The sequence below is a fragment of the Spinacia oleracea genome, chromosome 3 (assembly GCF_020520425.1).
Source record: "Spinacia oleracea cultivar Varoflay chromosome 3, BTI_SOV_V1, whole genome shotgun sequence".
In the NCBI taxonomy this organism is placed as follows: domain Eukaryota; kingdom Viridiplantae; phylum Streptophyta; class Magnoliopsida; order Caryophyllales; family Amaranthaceae; genus Spinacia; species Spinacia oleracea.
In genome coordinates, this window is record NC_079489.1 from 71,242,069 (window position 1) to 71,259,275 (window position 17,207).

Genomic DNA, 17,207 nt, shown 5'->3' on the forward strand with positions numbered 1-17,207 from the left:
CGAGCTCCAGCCAGTCAATCCCCTTGATTGGCAAGTAAACATATCAAGGGGTATTTTCGTAAATAAATTATCAAAATATACAATCTACATATTTAAGTGTACAATATCTTTTTATATTAAAATTATTTTCTTTTATTTTTAATTTTTTTAAATATCAAATATATTGTACATTGCAATTTCTATATTGTATATTTACTTATTACTCCCTCCGTCCCGGAATACTTGACCTGTTTTCCTTATCGGGCCGTCCCTTAATAATTGACCTGTTTCTAAAAATGGAAATATTCTAACAATATTATAATATTTCTCACTCCACCCCTATTAACCCACCTACCCCCAACTCCATACAAAAAATAATTAAAAATTCAACCCCTACTCTCCCCCAACCCCACCTCTTAACCAACCCTTACACATTTCCCACTAACTACATTAAAATAATACCCCACTATCAACTACTACCTATTAAATTAAATAAGTTAATTCAAATCCCTTAAACTCTGTGCCGGTCAAACCGGGTCGAGTATTCTGGGACGGAGGAAGTATAATTACGAAAATGCCATAGTTTGTTGGGTCATCTGTCACCTTCGTTTCTTAGTCGAGTTTGAAAGGTCACACTCCGAGGAGAGAGAAAGAGAGAGATGGAGGTGAGCATGGCAGCTTACTCTCCCCTCATTCACACCAATTTCATGTGTTTCCGAGTCAATCCTGTTTCCGTTGACTTCAAGTAATTCGTCGTCTTCTCTCCCTCCCTTCTTAGTTGTACACATATAATTACAATTTTATGTTTTCATATTTCGTGATTGCATTGCAATTGCAATTGTAAATGGAGCGGATTTTCAATTGTTTGATTATTTAACTACTTTCAGACCGAAGTCAAGGAATTTGAAGCGTTTGAGAATCTTCTGCCACAGTTCCTGCTTGGAAGTAAGTACAAAATTTCTGGGTAAATGCATAGACTTCGTATTATTTTGTGGTATTGTCAAATTTAGTACAATTTTTTTTTTCTTGTTGGTAATTTGATATTGTTCTTAATTGCTGGGTCAAATTAAACATAGAATATTAGAATTGGAAATTTAATCCCTAATTGCCAATATTATTAGGGATTATTCAGCTAATTTCTCATTTCACATCCACCTTTTTGCTTTGAAGTAAATGATAGGGAAAATAAAGAATCTATGGGAAGAATTAGTGAAGTTTCCCTTTTGCAATCTGGTGGAATTTAGATGAAAAAGGGAAGGGAATTGTCAAAGTTTTGTTACAATGTAAAATCCCATTCTACCCAACAACTGTTATAGTTTGTTCGATTTTTAGTTTTCCTTTACTGCTTATTATCCGAAGAATGGACTAATGCAGGTTGTGCTCTTTCCTTCTTCGTGTGCCGAACAAATATGAGAAAAAACACTGAACAATAAAGGTCCTGTTCATGTTAGTTAAATTTCAGTGACACCAATGATCAAAATCTTGTAAAATGATGCAAACATTTGGGATCCATCTGTATCATGTCGAAACAGCTCCATTCTAGCAGATTTTGTTAGCTGTGGTTTTCCACTATGATGTGCACATCTATTTGTGGGGTGATTACTGCATTGTCTAAGCACTACTAAATGACTAGAAAGCTTTCCCTAGGCTGAAAATTCACATTACCTGTTACTTGGTGTAACATTTGACGAGGACACGTGGAATTTGTTCCAGTGGTAACGTTTATGTTGTGGTCCTAGTCACGTCTATTGTGAGGGGGATATATGTTGTGCTGAAACTTGAGAGAGAAGTTTAAAATGTATACGAGTCAAAGCAGTGCCGTAGAGTCAGTTGAAGCTGTAGTTCAAAACTGATATGGTTACAGTAATAGAGAAAATCGGTCCAGTGGTATCTTTTTAAGCAATCCTTTTCTTACCAATCTCATGAAGGAGCTGTAGTTTATATTATCACATTCTGAATCTCTTTATACTGAGGGCTCACGCAGTTCTCTCTTGATAAGTTGTTGAGCTGGCCACTACTGTAATTTGGTGCATCCTTCAGAATAGGCTAATAGAGTGGTCGTCCAAACACGCTGCAGCTGACTGATGCAAATTTCTTGATAGACAACTATTAGTTCCATATAGGTCACCTATCCTTATGTCTAGCCAAACTTGCATAGACAATTCTGATAATTGCAACCGAGTAAGCCATCCTCAATACACTTGACACACTTTTCCATTGAAGACTCCTAAAAAGACCGTATCAATGCACAAGGCTCATGCTATTTAGCATATGGTATGGAGAAGGTCCAAATGTACAGCCTTGCCCTTATTTTCATAAAGAGGATATTTCTAGGGATCGAACCCGTGACCTAGCGGATAGCAAGAAGACTCTAGTAAGATAAATGCTTTTGTCGCATTTCCACTAATTGGATTTGGATTTCTGTTGCATATTGGTGCCATTAGTCTAAGACTCTTTCATTTACTTTCTTTTTAGTGTCAATATTGTGATGTATTCAGTATTCTAATAAAATGATCTTATCATACATAGTACTTGTCTTATATGCACACAATGTGTGAAAAGTAAATCCAAATGTCAAATTGTGTTATTACATCTAATAACTCAAATAATAGGTAATAAAAATTGTTCACAAAGTTCTTCTAATAAACAATTTCATACAATGTCTATTTAGAACACATAGTGCAACAATGTAATACCAAAGTGAAGAAAATAAACATATTCACTTGTTTATTTTGCTTGCAATGTGCTTGCGCGCCTAACCACATACACTCCTCCGGGAAAATATCAGAAGTTGTGAAAATATATGTATGCCTTCATCAAATCTTTTTTCTTCATCCCTTATTCCTCTTGCCTTCATCAAATCAACAACATAGAGTTCGGGTTAAAAAATCGTAGAAACTTATGTACCGGAGCGACGATCCTATAGCGGCGTCAAGGGATTACTCCATAAGGGAATTGATTTTGAGCTTACAAATGAAATTGATGGCATTGCATATGTGAATGTGTGTTTAACACAATATGTGCCTGATTTGTATTTTTGACTTAAATGCAGTTATGCCTTCTTTTTTTTTGGTTTTTAGGGGCAAATTTATTATTGTAGGTTGAATTGTATTCGGTACGTTGAAGATTCTGATTGTATTTGGGCACTACAAAGTACATGATTTGTGTTTCTTATTTAAATGCAATTATGCTTTATTTTTATTTACATTTTTGTATTTGGATCAACTTCTGATTGATTGGAATAATGTCCTCTTTATAATTTCCTTGATTTGGGTCAAATTTTTTATATTTCCTATTACCACAATCCTTAATATGTGTCAGTTGCCTCATTAGAGCTATGAGTTTTAATTCTTCCACCTGTTCTTTTTACCGTCATTTTCATTCAAATAAATAATGCAACTTAATTAGCAATTAAGGAAGGGTGATTTAGTATTTAGTATTTTTAATAGTGATCCGTCTATCAGATGATTAGTTGTTGCTAAAAAGTTAGGGTATTGCTTAAGAAATAAATCAAAGCACGTTAGTATTACAATTCTGTAAAATGGTTTCCACGAGTAAGTTGCTTCTTGCTTGTGTTTGGATAAAGTAAGGCGTTGGCTTGTCTGGCTCTTATATTTACAAGGGCCACTTTGTCTTTTTCAAATAGAGTAACGTACTACTCTTGTTTACATTGTTGAGAAGTGACCCTGTAGACTGTAATTCTATTTGGTATTGTCCTGAAAAATCCGTCAACGGAGTAGATTCTAGCCCCTGCTTCTATTCTTGCTGTTTTCACTTTGTAACAGTGCGGATATTCTGCTTTTGAGAAATGAGAAAAGCCTAAGTCATATGTGCTTCTAAATGAGGTGGCTTTATCTAGTTGCAGATTTAAGACATACTCCCTCGGCCCGTTTTTGTATGCCCCCATTCCATGTTAGGAGGTCCCTAAATCTATACCCATCCCATTCATGGACATATGGTTTCCCCACTTTCATCAACCATATATTGTTCTACTGTTTTTCTCTAAATTTACCCAATCAAATAGCAAAATATGCACCAAATACAAATGGAGCATGCAAAAAGGGACAGAGAAGTAGCAAAGAACAATTTTATTAAGTGCTTGTAGGAACACAACTTTTTATTTTGCTTATGGGTGAAACTAGTTTCTTAGTTCAACAACCTGTTGTTATGGGTTCAATCTGTTTAACTAGAACTGAATTGAAGAATAACCATGAATATGATGGTAGCACCTTTTTGCATTTACATATTTTAGATATTGTGAAACTCATGTTCGCTCTCTCTCTCTCCCCCTCTCTTTTTTCTCCTTGTAAACTGCAAGGTTAGGGACCTCTGTTATAGGCCACCTGGAACCCAGCTTAATATTTTGAGTAACATAAGCTTCTGTCTTCCACAGAAAAGGTATGTTTGTTTTAGTGCTTTATGAATATTATTTTTCCAATTTTTGTATTAGGCTATATTCAGTTCACCTAATTTTCTGAACTGAAATTATTTTTACTGAGTAAACAACTTAGAAACTGATTACAACTGACTTTACTTGTTAGAACTGATTTTTATTGATCAAAACTGATTATTTTTTACGGTGAGCTGAAGAGGGCCTTAGTAGCTTGAGATTTATTTATTATGGGCCCTGGTTTCCATCTTTCTTTGTCTCTTTGTTCTGTGGTCTGGCTTTTATTTCACTGGATATTGTTCTGACAACAAATGTTATAAATTCAAATGGTGTAATTAGATAATTTTCTGTGGTACGTGAGCATTATTTTTTTCTAGTTAAAGTGACTAGTGACATCATTATTATATCAGAAAAGAGAGAACGAAATGACAGCTTCGTTTCTATTTCTGTGACTTAATGCATTTGAATTGGGAACAACTTCATACTCAAGGTATCAAATTGAAGAATATTATCATCGATGCTGCGAGTTTGTTTCTTTTATTTATTTAGGAATATGAGGATTTTAATGAAAAACTTCAGTGATTTATTCCATAGAAGTATGTGTTTGATGAGGTGGTATCACTTTTGGTTCATGATTTTGGTCTTCATTTTATTTTTTGTCACACTTGTAAAAGAGAACCATGCTTTATTTATACCACCCCCCCCCCCCCCCCCCCCCCCCCCCCCGACACCCATCCACACACCACCACCACAAGTGAATAATGAACAATTGGCTGTGAGTAATGCTATATACTTATTACTTAGCAGTCAGTTGGAAGGGAACTCTTACCATATTCTCATTCCTTGTTCCCCGTTTTTCTTGAAAATCTTGCCAATGTGTGGAATTTATTTGGCTGCTACTGGCTATCTAGATCCTTAAGATTATCTTTCCTTTCTCTTGGTTAGGTTCAAACAATACTATTTCATGAATTATGAACAGAAAGGGAGTTACGTTCATAATTCATGAACAAAAATGATTTTTGGTTCATGATTTTGTTCATGCTCAACCCCATTATGTTCCCTGCATGTTTGCGAATCTAAGGGTGAGCTCATGGTTTTTTGTATTGAAGTACCTATGTTGTGCAACATAGAATCAGTTCATATATATTTTTGAAACAGTTATATTAACTTGACAAGCTTACCTCCTCCAATGGGGAGATATATAAGTTGTACTTCTGTTTTTCTGTCTCTTTGTGTGGACAAGGGTGTCCTCTTAATGTACTTTTACTTTTGCAGTTTTAATAAAATAATTGTTCTTATCAATAAATTAAGATGACAAGCTGACCTCATGTTGTTGTATCCTCAGTTTTGGCTTAATCTTTGGACGAAGTGGAAGTGGGAAAACGACATTATTGCAGGTTTTGATTATTTATTTGTAATACTATCACCGTCTCATTTTCTTGTAGTATATGTTAGTCTTTTGACCTTTTTCTGCCCGCAGCTACTTGCTGGGCTCAGCAAACCAACATCAGGTTCCATTCTTCTACAAAGATATGGAGAGGATAGATTTCCAACTGAGCCTCCTGAGTTATTAGCACCACAGCGGGTTGGTATAGTTTTCCAGTTTCCTGAAAGGTGTGCGATGTTGCTGGATTAGAGTCTGTAATTCATGTATACTGTGATCAAATGAAACTTGCCCCCCCCCCCCCCCCCCCCCCCCCGAGAGTATCTTTTACCTGCAGTTCTGAGTTGCATGTGAGGTTTTTTGTTTTTTAAACAAACTTATTTGTAATGGTTATAAGTGGAGTGATGAAAGAATACCCTAATTGCTGGTATTCATTTTTTGTGTCAGATACTTTCTGGCTGATACTCTACTTGAAGAGGTAACATTTGCCTGGCCAAAGCAAAAGGGAGGTCTTCAAATGAGGGAAAATCTTGCTTCGAATCTTGCACGAGCTCTAAATTGGGTATTGTTTATCACTTTGCAATTCAGATCATTATTTCTTTATCCAGGATTTCTTATGCTGTTTCTATGTGAACAAAAACCACCGTTTATAATCTACGTTTGTTATTATTTGACTTGCAGTTATTTAATTGTTAGGTTGGTTTGAATGGTGTGCCCTTTGATAAAGATCCTCAGTCCCTTAGTGGTGGCTACAAGCGACGGCTTGCTCTTGCAATTCAATTAGTAAGAGCCTTCACTTTGTGCATCCATTGATATTTACTCCCTCTTTTTCATAATGTAAGACACACGCATTACTCGAGGTTGAACTTTTTGACAGTTTGACCACCATTTTTTCTTGAAATATACTCCGTATTGGGTAATTTACAAAACCTGTAATTGGAATATTATAAAATGTATAGTTGTAATATTATTTTTTAATTACTTGTATCAATAAATATTGAAGGGCATTAACGTTATAAGGCCGCCCGTCCTTGGAAAGTGTGTGTGCCTAATACTATGAGATAATTAATAATAATTGGTAATGCTAAGACCTGCAAAATTTGGTTGCAATGACCCCGAGGCTTTATTAGCTTTTCTTCATTGTTTCAGATTCAAGTTCCAGAGTTGTTGATACTAGATGAACCTCTTGCTGGTCTTGGTATGAAGATGCAACTTTCAACATTTTTTATTTTATTTATTAATCTACCTCCATGCCTAATTGGCAACACATGTAAATTTACCTTTTCTCAAAATAGTTGCCACTTTCAAAACTTAGTACTCCCTCTTGTCCATAATATAAGTCGTATTAGAAATTTTCACACAAATTAAGGGACTTGTTGGATTTAGCTGAATTTGCATTGATATTGCAAAGAATGTAAAGTGACCTATAGTATTCTATTGATATTCTAAAATGACATTTTATATTTCTTTGAAATTGTAAAACGACATATCTTTTGGATAAAGAACAATTAGCTAAAGCGACTTGTATAGAGTACTTTGAATCGAAGAGAGTAAATTTAAATTTTTTCCCATATTCCCAGTTATGGTATTTGTAGAACTTAAACTATGAACTCCATTGGTAGACTACATTGATGTGGTGGAGATGCAATATTTTAAAGGATACTTGTATTATTTTTACTCAAATCCCCAAAACTGACCCCAATATATAGGGACGAAGGGAGTACCAAGTATCCCTTATAGTACCTTGATGTCTTAGTGTCTTGCTGGGGATGATATGCGTACCCAAACATAGCATTCTGCCTCTTAGTTAAAGTTGGAAGGTTATGTGGTTAATATGTACCAGATGCATGTTATTAATGTTTTGCAAGAATGCATGAGATTTAGTGGTTGCACTTGATCAGTTTAGTATTCCTAATAATTTAAATCACGAGGCATCTTTTTTGAGGGTCTGATTTAAGTTTGTACCAACTTCTTGCTTGAGGTAGATTGGAAGGCACGAGCAGATGTGGCAAAACTACTGAAGAGCCTGAAGAAGGAATTGACTCTACTTGTTGTCAGCCATGATCTTAAGTAAGCTTTCCTTTCTTTCTGGTCCTCCTCCCTATGTTGTGCAGGTACTTTTGGTGATATCGTGTATTCTGAATTACAGAGAGCTAGCACCCCTTGTTGATCGATCGTGGAGGATGGAAGGTGGTGGAGTTCTGAAAGAGGAGCCTCTACCTTTCTGATATTTATTTTGAAAATTGCTGTCTGCTTTAGATCTGATGCCAACCTTTGAGCGTATATCTTAGGCTTGGAAGTAGATATTTTATAGGAGAGTGACTGTTTTGTTTATAAGTTTAAGAAATGGTCTATGAATGTTTTCCGAGATTCATGCTATGGATATCAGTCTTGTTTGAGATTCGGAATGGCTCTTGGCTTTCAGCTTATGGATGTGGTGAAACCGGTAAAAATAATATAAATTGATACATTGCTTTTCAACTAGCCAAAACAAAACTGTTGGGGCAGCTTGATTTTGGGCAGGTTTTTCAGCCGTAATTTTTATTGTTAACAGTTAACAGCTTACAACTAATTTTATCAAACATCTTTATAAACAACTAATACTAACAAAGTAACCACAACACTAATACAAACAGATAACACTCTGAGTTCGTCAAACAAGTCAAGTAAACCAGAAACAAGCCAGCAAAATAAGGCTGCACTGTACAGACTGCTCCATTATTACCCTGACATCCTTGGAACACTTAGCAGCCTCACGTTTTTTGCACAAGATGCTGTAAGGATGCTTATACGTATCCCAAAATCTTATTGATTTCGTCTCTTGGCACAGAATGGTGGATCAAGTCAATAGGATAGTGTACTTGTATGTCCCTAGAAGTCATACATGTTTCCAGGGTACCTCACTTGACAGAAAGACTGATCTGTTGAGCTTAATCAATCTGGAATTCTGGATGGAAGAGTTTTAAGCAATGCCGTTGATTGTATCACAAACAGGAAAACAATTTGATGTGAAGGATGAGGAAGTCAAGCAACACAACCCAAGAATCAACAGATAAGTTTTTTCTTAATATTTTTTCCTGACATTGTCATCTAAATATCTTGAGTTATAAGTATCTTGAGCATATGCATGTATGGGGTTTACTGATATTGTATCTTGAGCATATGCCTTTTCCGGTTCGGGGGGGGGGGGGGGGGGATTAGGTAACACTAGTTACAGCTAAAGATAATAAGATTAGCCTAACCTTGTTTGTGTGAGACTTGGGTCTCACAAAAGCTCATCTTAAACTCTTAAACATATTTAAGTATACAGGAAAGCGCAACAAGCAATTTGTATTGCTTCATCAATAACCTTGTTTGTGTGAGACACAAATACAGTGACCCGTGACTCCCTGAGATGGGTCTCACAACAGCTCGTCTTAAACTCTTAAACATATTTTAGTCTTCAGGAAAGCGCATATCTGTATGCGCCTACAAGCAATTTGTATTGCTACATCAATAACCGGTAATAACATTTATTAACCACTAGTCTTTGCCCTGACCTAAACTCAAAATATTGTTTATAAGAAAATATGTTTTTTTCCTGTTTTCTTTTGGGGTTAAATTTGCATATTTAAAATTTAAAATCATCGTAACTAAATCAATTTTTTAACAAAGTTAATTTATCATCATTAATTTAGGAAGATACTAAAAATTGTTAGTAAAAGATGGAACTTTATAGATTGTTAGGAAAATTACTTCTGCTCTATAGTGTTATCTACATAAATAATGTTACTTAATACTTCTTAATTATCTCATGGGGCCTTACTGATTGCACTTTGCTTACCTGGTTCCTTTGCCAGCTGATGTAACTGAAAAAGGAAGCATTACCTACGTTAATGTAACAGAGCCTCGTTTTTGTAACAATCTAGCTACAGCCATCCTTATATAATGTAAGCTTTTATATTGGGAGTGATGGTTGCCTGGTTTATTACTAGTTGAAAAAATTGAATGTATGCTTTTCTGTTTATCACATAGTATGTACTGGATAATGCCATCACTGGAATTTACTTATGTAACTATTCTTCCATATTTGAGTCTCTAGGGTCTTAATATACTTAGAGAAGTATATAATGAAATTGGTACAGTGCTGAATGAACTTGGTTATAGAGGAAGAAGAAAATAGCAGCACACTTGATTATTACAAAGCACATTACATTTATGTTCATTGGAAATAGAAAATAAGGATAATAAGGCTTATTACAAAGATCACTAGCACATGCTTTATATGGATTGAAGAGGAGCTTCTTGCGCATAGTTGTATACTGCTTGAGCTCATGTACAATCATGCATAGCTTTACTAATCACTGTATGCATACTAGATGTAATTATATGAATAACTTCTAACTCTGAACTCCCTCGTTCTGCTGCAGCTCCAATACAAAATCTGCATTCAAGAATTGGGAATGGTTAAATGAGCTTACTGGCTAACATTATGACTTCATATTTGTTGCTGAGCAACTGATGAGTGCAATAGAATGAATGGTATGATGATCCTCCTTGATTGCGTGCAAAAGAGATATGGATGTGTTTCCTTTGTCCTTAACATTGTAATTAGTATTTTCTGGGTTTGAGAGACTGTAGGCAAGCATTTGTAGGGACCTCATCCCTGAATTTCTTTCAAGGATCTAAAATGGAACCAAGGGAGGGTTTTAGATGACCGACTTTATCTAATATTGTTGGCATAATTCTTCATGATCATCTTCTTGACCTTACAAAACTTGCCTAATCTTTCATCAATGTAGTACTAATTTGCGAGGTAGAGATAGTAGCCATGTTGTGGCACTCATCTCCGAATGGGAGCCCCGGGATAAAATCCTCATTGGCACTTCTTCAGTCTGCACTACGAGAGAGGACAGACCAAGGAGTTCGTTTCCCTAAAAAGTAAAAAATACTTTGTATGATGCTATATTATTTATACTGCTGTATATGATTTACGCCAATGATGCATGTGTACTTACACTCTTCATCGGTTTTGATCCAATGCTCCTTGCCTGCACCACCACTAGTGTCTTTTAGTGTAAGATCCAAAATTTTCTCGGTGGTTGTATCTTGGGGTAGTTTCATATCAGTATTGAAGCAGTGTTTTTTTCCTTTCTTGAGGGTGCCCCAACAGCTCATCGTACTCCTTTCACAGCCAAGTTCTGAGTCTACATTGGTATTAATGGAGTTTAGAATCTTGTTCTTGTACTTGCTGACCTTGGGATCTTTTGCAGTAGATGCAACCTTGTTGATTTCAGGATGAACTTTTTTGTGGAAAAACTTGTTGATCTGCGGATGATAGATTATATTATGTAGGTTATTCTTGTTTCCATGTTTTGATGAGATGTCAGTCAAACTTTAAAAGCCACATATTTTATGCACCCGGCACAATGTGCTCTCAAACGGACATACATGTCAAAGTAAAGGAGCATAAAGTAAACGAACATATCTCATCCTCATTTTTATTAAGAACATACATATCAAATAAAAGAACATACCGTTCAGTCTTCAACGAATGAACATGGAAGTATGATAAAAGAACAGGCAATATGGCAAGTATAATGAAAAGAACAATAACCGGGAGCATAAAGCACATCTTGGGTGCACTAAAAAGAAAAAAAATTCAAGAGATCTAGTTGTACTTTTTGAGTTATATCATATCTTAGGCTTCTATTAGCACAGAAAGTACGTAGTAGTTGATATTTCAGGATGTTATAATTGCTGCTTTGATAGGGAACGTGAAGTACTGGAAGACTTACTTACCTTGTTCAGTTTTCTCAGAGTCAGAAATGATTCAGCTGCATGGCCGCTCAAACAATTGGAGAATTTAGGAGAAAATTGAGTTGGGTGCAGCAACTTGTTAATTAGATGATCAGACGACTTGATTTTGTGTGTGGCTTGTTTCTTTGTTCTGTCAGCCTCTTTGATAGAGCTTATGTCCATTATTGCACTCTTCTTGAGGTATGCCTTTTCTTTCCTTGCCTTTGGCTTTGTTTCCAGAAGTTGGTTGGATGACCGAAGAAGATATCCTTGCAGGGGATATACTCGCTTTTTGATAGAGTTGTGATGACTCACATCTTCCTGTACCTCTTCACTTAGGGTAATAGTACTTGCATTACTGTTTTTTCTTGACGATTCAGTGTTCCCTTCCTTTTCAGCTTCAACCTTGAGAAATTTCTCCAACTCTTCATTGATAAGCTTCAAGTCATATCTCATTTCTGCCATACCACTTTCATTTATTACCTCATGAGGAAAATCAAATGTTGGTGTTGGGGCCTCTGATATTGTCTCCACACTAAGAGTTCCAATTGTTAGGAAGCCTGGGAATATCTCTATGGAAGGGTTTCCGTTGTACTCTTCAGTGTTTTCAGCACTGAATTCCTTAAGGTGATTCTGACATTGTTGTCTTCGTTGCCACATCTGCATGGAGTCTTTACTTGGCGTTAGGTTATCTCCTTGATTGTTGGCTGATGGCTTTAGCAAAAAGCAAGTGCAAGAGCTCCCTGAAACCAGAGAAAAATGGAAATAAGGAATTTGTGCGGATCATAGATAGTTACATTGGTAGATTTTCTTTTGAAAAGATCTCCTGTGGATTAGATAATTGAATGTTCAACTTTGTACATTGGCAAGGTGGTATACCCATGTTATTATAAATAACAGATGCATAAATACATTATAAAACCAAAGGGGTAATAGTTATTAGTTTATTAAACGGTTGTGTTTCAAAAGGATTGAGAGAGTGGTAATACCAACAACCGAAGCCTGCAGTGAACATGTGGCATCTTTTTGTAACTTCCGATGCATCCAGCTGAGTAACTGCATGAATTGTTACATAAACTTAGAATTAAATTGAATAGAAAATATTTGTATATAGTGCTAGGAGGAGTTTGACAAACCTTCATTTTGATATCCTTCAGCCCTTTTCTTAAATTTGACACTTCTTTTCCAAATTTATTGATTCGGTTGATTACATATATATAAACTCCTTTTGTAGTTGGGGTCAGGTGGTATTGGAGATCCTTTCATGATTGTAATAACCTCCTCTAGAAGAATGAAGCAAAAAAAGAAGATAAAAAGACACCAGGAAAAGTACAAATTTAAATTGAGGCAGGATTATCTTGTTAAGATCAATATGTGGAGTAGATTCCGGCTTACTCTACTAACTCTCTAAGCTGCTATATTCACTATCTATTACCATGTGATTTCTTGTTGATTGACGTCTCATCTTGCCATAGTTTTGCTGGTAACATCTGTTGAAAATTTATGGGTTAATCGGCAGCCACACTGCATTTCATGGTGTACTTTAGACCTCATGTCTTATAGAGTATAGGAGCTACGTGGTTAATATATAATTATCTTATGCAATCATGTGTTCTTTTTTCGTGGTTTAAAATTTCGCTATCACGTGCTCTTGTATCACAAATATAATGCAACTCATCTGACTTCCATTTGTGAAATTCTAAGGTAGGCATATGCATATCACTTGAAAAGTATGTGTTTAAGGAATTGATGTGGGAAGGTGAGTGTGTTTAAGAGCCCCCTTTAGTCCGTCTTTGATACAGAGTTTTTGTCATCAAATTCAACATCCGCAAACTAGGTTTTTCTTTTCTTTACTACTTGCTGCATAGAGGAGGGCACACATATTAAGAAATTTAGAGTGAAAGAAATGTACCATAAACGTTTGGCATATTAATTCGAACCCTTTAACCTCAAAAATCTGGTCCCTGCCTTTTAGTATGAGGGCATTTTGTCTTTTTAGGTGTATATGTAGCAAGTATTGTGTCATTTCCATTTTAGGGAAGTGTAGCAAGTATTGTGTTATTGGAGGAAGTAGAATAACATAGGTGCTTTCCTAGGTGGTTATTTCAATATACTTCATTTTATTTGCACTATTCTGTGACATCAGCCTTATTGGTTGCATGTAGAAGTGGTAAATGGGTCTTATGAATCGGGTTTGGTTTGGGTCGATTCGCTTCAGAGTATGTGAGGTGTATGATGATGGGGGCTTGCAAAATATACTTCATATGAAGTGAGTATTATTTTGTGTTTTGTATCAGAAGCATGCAGTCTCAATTAGTCAATTGCTTATGTGAACTCTAGAAGCCAATATGCTGCAGTCCATTTGGTAATCATGGGTTTTAGACTTTTAGCTTTAGTTAAGACTTGTCATTCAAGAGATCAAATCCTCTTATCTCCTTCCTTATTTTCTTCCTTCTGGCCTTGATGTCAGAATAACCTGCATTTCTAGGTTTACAATCGATCCAAATAGCTGTTATATATAGGGTAAGCAGGGTGTCTTTTCATGTTTTTGTTATCAATGATATCTACTGTTCTACTGTATCTTAGTAATCTCTGAACATACGACGTCCAATACATGTACAGTTGTTGGAGGTAATTCTTGTTTAGGTTATGTTAAACCTTGATAATTTTGTACTAGGAACTGATATAAATAACTTGTATTAAATTTTTACGTAAGATTTTATTTTGATGTTCTGCACCATTACTCTCATATATATTTGCTAATTTTCCATCACAATTGATAGACAAAAGCAGATGGATTAGCTGATTTGTCATGTTTTGCTTAACATATTTAGGAAGGTTGGATGCTTGGATTTAGTGTATTGAATTTTTCCACAATAGGAAGGATTATGATTATTACTAATCAACGACTGGCTTATGTTTATAATGTGTTTAATCCCACGTGTAAACTCAATTTATGATCTGATTATTGTTTAGTGTAGTTTTGTATTTGTCATGAAGCTCTTTAGATTCATATAGATCTCCATTCTCTGCCTAGTTACCTCCTTGTCGGTCTAGTGTTTATCTCTGTGCTCCACTTCAATAATTGTAAATAGTTTTGTGAAACTTATAAACGCTAAGGAACAAATATTTTTATTTCTGCCCATCCTTTTTGTGGTACTAATTATAATGCGGGGTTAGTGTGGAAGCTCCCTGAACTGTTATGATACGAGTGCGGTAACTGTGCAATGAAGGGTGATTTTGTTTGAGCTCAGGTTGGAGTTTTGTACTCCGTTTATTAATGGAAACCAGGAGTTACCACTTGATTTTGTGAATATTGGTTTAGGTTTCAGCTTTGTGTATTAATGGAAACATTTGTACTCCATACTCATGTTTTGTTGCAGGATAACAATGAAACTCCAGATTGATGCAGTTTTTCTGCACAAAATATAGAAAGCAGGATGAAGAGACGTTCTTTTGGTCCTCCCTGAAAACATCCAACCTACTGTTGGACAAAGCGACCCAAATCACAGATTGGTCCTCTTTGGTAAAAAGAGGCCTGGCTAGCAAATGAGTGGATGGGAGGTGCTTACTGAGAGAATTATGGGGCCAGTCTTCTATTTCTCGAAATGTCTATGATAGAGGCCTTTTTCTAGAAAATTAATTATTCCACTCCCAAGATCTTAATATATGTATGTGTTTTTTTAATCTTTAAATTATATCTTTAATTGCGAAATTAGCTTTGTCGTAGCCGTCTCGTGGTGTCAGAAAAATGTTAATTTTGGTGCTAATTAAAGGTAAAGATTAGACTAGGGTTTTCAAGTTGGTTTTAATTTGTTGTCTGTAGCTGTTGTTTGCAGGCTTAGTTGCTCTTTGAGTTGGCTGATATTTCCTTGTGATCTGTTTTAGTAGTTTGATGTTAATGTGGTTTTTTTGTGGTTTAGTTGTTCGATTTCCTTAAGAGTTTGTTGACGTTGGTAATCAAACATGGTTTTTGTTGGTGGGGTGTTTAATTGTTCATACCAAATGGGTATGTCTTTTAGGAGTATTGAGGCAGTGGAGGAGTTGGGTTTACTGTATTGCTGCCGGGAGATGTTACGTTGCTTTGGAAGGTTTTGTGTTTATGGGTTGTAGTTGTTAATTGGTCTTTGAGATTAACTTTTGTTAATTCTCATTTAGGTTAGCATTGCGAAAATTCAACGCTTTAAAATCCATAATCTGAAAGGAGTTCCCTATTTTATGGGGGATCAAATTCAATCCTTGCTACTGGAGTCACGATTACTGGCTCTAGATGCTTGTGAGCATTTCACAAGGTCTTTTCAACCCTATTTTGACATTTTATATTTCTGATCATTTCTTTGTCTTTCAATGTTTACAGGTTAATAAAGGAATATTTTTCCAATTTCTGTTTCGTCTCCTATAAGGAAATCATGACCAACTTGGTTTTGTCACAATTACACCTTGTTGGTGGTGCAAGCAAGACCCTCTCAACAAACAAGGATGGACACAAGGAATGCCTCGTTGGTTTATAATTGTCTTTAAAGACCCTAGTGATTCAATTTGTTTAGGTTGTTTTGTGATGGTCTTTAAAGACTTTCGTGGTGTAGTGTAGGTTGTTAAACTTTCTTTTACTAATGCAAATTAAGCCTATATCAAAAAAAAAAAAAAAAAAAATTGATGTCACACTTGTTTTTACGGTATTTTAGTTTATTCATTTGATTATTACGGAGTAATGTATTTAATAATGTCATAGTAAAAGTTACGAAAAATAAATATTCTTAATTTAGAGACGTGTATTAGTGTATAATACTCCCTCCATCTCATACTTATAGTATGTTTGACAAAAGCATGAGTTTTAAGAAAAATAATTGGAGTAGAAAAGTGTAATCATTCATTTGTACTCCCTCTGTATATAATTAATTGGTGTAATCGGTCGTATTTTATTAATTAGTGCACTTTTCATTAATTCAAAAAAAAAAAAAAAAAAATTAGTGCACTTTTCATTTATGGAATTCCCCCTTCATTTTATAATTTTCTTCTAATCCCAAGGACCCCACTAGTAGTATTTTATCATTTATTCGTTGTCTTTGCTTTAAATACTTTAATACCTCAACTCTCTTTTATTACAATTGTTTATACTCCATTTAACATACTTATGTCTTATTTTTAATAAAATCACCTCACATTCAATAAAATCTGTGTCGGTCAAATTGTGCCAATTAATTTAATACGAAGTACTTGTCTTAAAAGTAGCAAAAATGGAATGAAAAGCTAATGATTGTTGTTTGATTTTTGTGTTGGAAATTTCAACAGGTATAATTAAATTAAAAAAAATACCACAATAAAGGTGAGAAGACCCTTACCTATATTAATTGGCAGCCACCTACGGTAGGTTGGTATGTACTAAATTGTGATGGAGCGGCAAAAGGATCGCCGGGGCCTGCCGGAGAAGGAGCTATCCTACGAGATCATCTATGCAATTTTGTCTCAGGTTTATCAGCAACTTTTTGGAGCTGCTTGACATTTAGAGCAGAGGTGATGGCATTAATTAGGGTAGTTGAGTTAGCACACAATTTACAAGTTACCCACTTAGAAGTTCAAGTTGATAGCTTATTATACGTGCAAGCTCTGCAAGGCAAATCAATGGACTGTAGCAGCTGTGCTCATGACATTAATTATGTACGAAATATGCTTGAA

General features: G+C 35.4%; 2 protein-coding genes across 6 annotated transcripts; one reads left to right on the plus strand and one right to left on the minus strand.

Annotated features, from left to right (window-relative positions):
- The first annotated feature begins 565 nt into the window (after positions 1–565).
- LOC110789225 (ABC transporter I family member 11, chloroplastic) lies at positions 566–8,152 on the plus strand. The gene is made up of 10 exons (XM_021993870.2): positions 566–724; positions 867–924; positions 4,298–4,377; positions 5,715–5,766; positions 5,850–5,983; positions 6,201–6,315; positions 6,450–6,536; positions 6,903–6,951; positions 7,739–7,823; positions 7,903–8,152. Exons 1-10 carry the CDS (start codon positions 639–641, stop codon positions 7,979–7,981), a joined length of 825 nt encoding a protein of 274 aa, XP_021849562.1. The 5' UTR covers positions 566–638; the 3' UTR covers positions 7,982–8,152.
- A 1,771-nt stretch (positions 8,153–9,923) lies between these two features.
- LOC110789226 (protein LAZY 1) lies at positions 9,924–17,056 on the minus strand. 5 transcript variants are annotated; one of them, XM_056840473.1, is made up of 6 exons: positions 16,874–17,056; positions 12,668–12,814; positions 12,521–12,587; positions 11,535–12,274; positions 10,751–11,060; positions 9,924–10,176 (listed from the first exon to the last, which is right to left on the minus strand). In XM_056840473.1, exons 2-6 carry the CDS (start codon positions 12,671–12,673, stop codon positions 10,133–10,135), a joined length of 1,167 nt encoding a protein of 388 aa, XP_056696451.1. In that variant the 5' UTR covers positions 12,674–12,814; positions 16,874–17,056; the 3' UTR covers positions 9,924–10,132. The 5 variants fall into 5 exon arrangements, with proteins under 5 accessions (XP_056696451.1, XP_056696450.1, XP_056696452.1 ...); XM_056840472.1 differs by having other exon boundaries at positions 12,668–13,021; XM_056840474.1 differs by lacking the exon at positions 12,668–12,814.
- Between the last annotated feature and the right edge of the window lie 151 nt (positions 17,057–17,207).

Coding starts and splice junctions, on each gene's coding strand:
- LOC110789225 (XM_021993870.2), top strand. CDS start 639: ATGGAGGTGAGCATGGCAGCTTACTCTCCCCTCATTCACACCAATTTC. Junction 725..866: donor CCTGTTTCCGTTGACTTCAA/GTAATTCGTCGT, acceptor AACTACTTTCAG/ACCGAAGTCAAGGAATTTGA. Junction 6,952..7,738: donor TGAACCTCTTGCTGGTCTTG/GTATGAAGATGC, acceptor TGCTTGAGGTAG/ATTGGAAGGCACGAGCAGAT.
- LOC110789226 (XM_056840473.1), bottom strand. Junction 11,061..11,534: donor CTCTGAGAAAACTGAACAAG/GTAAGTAAGTCT, acceptor TATCATCCGCAG/ATCAACAAGTTTTTCCACAA. Junction 10,177..10,750: donor GATCAAAACCGATGAAGAGT/GTAAGTACACAT, acceptor TCTTGAATGCAG/ATTTTGTATTGGAGCTGCAG.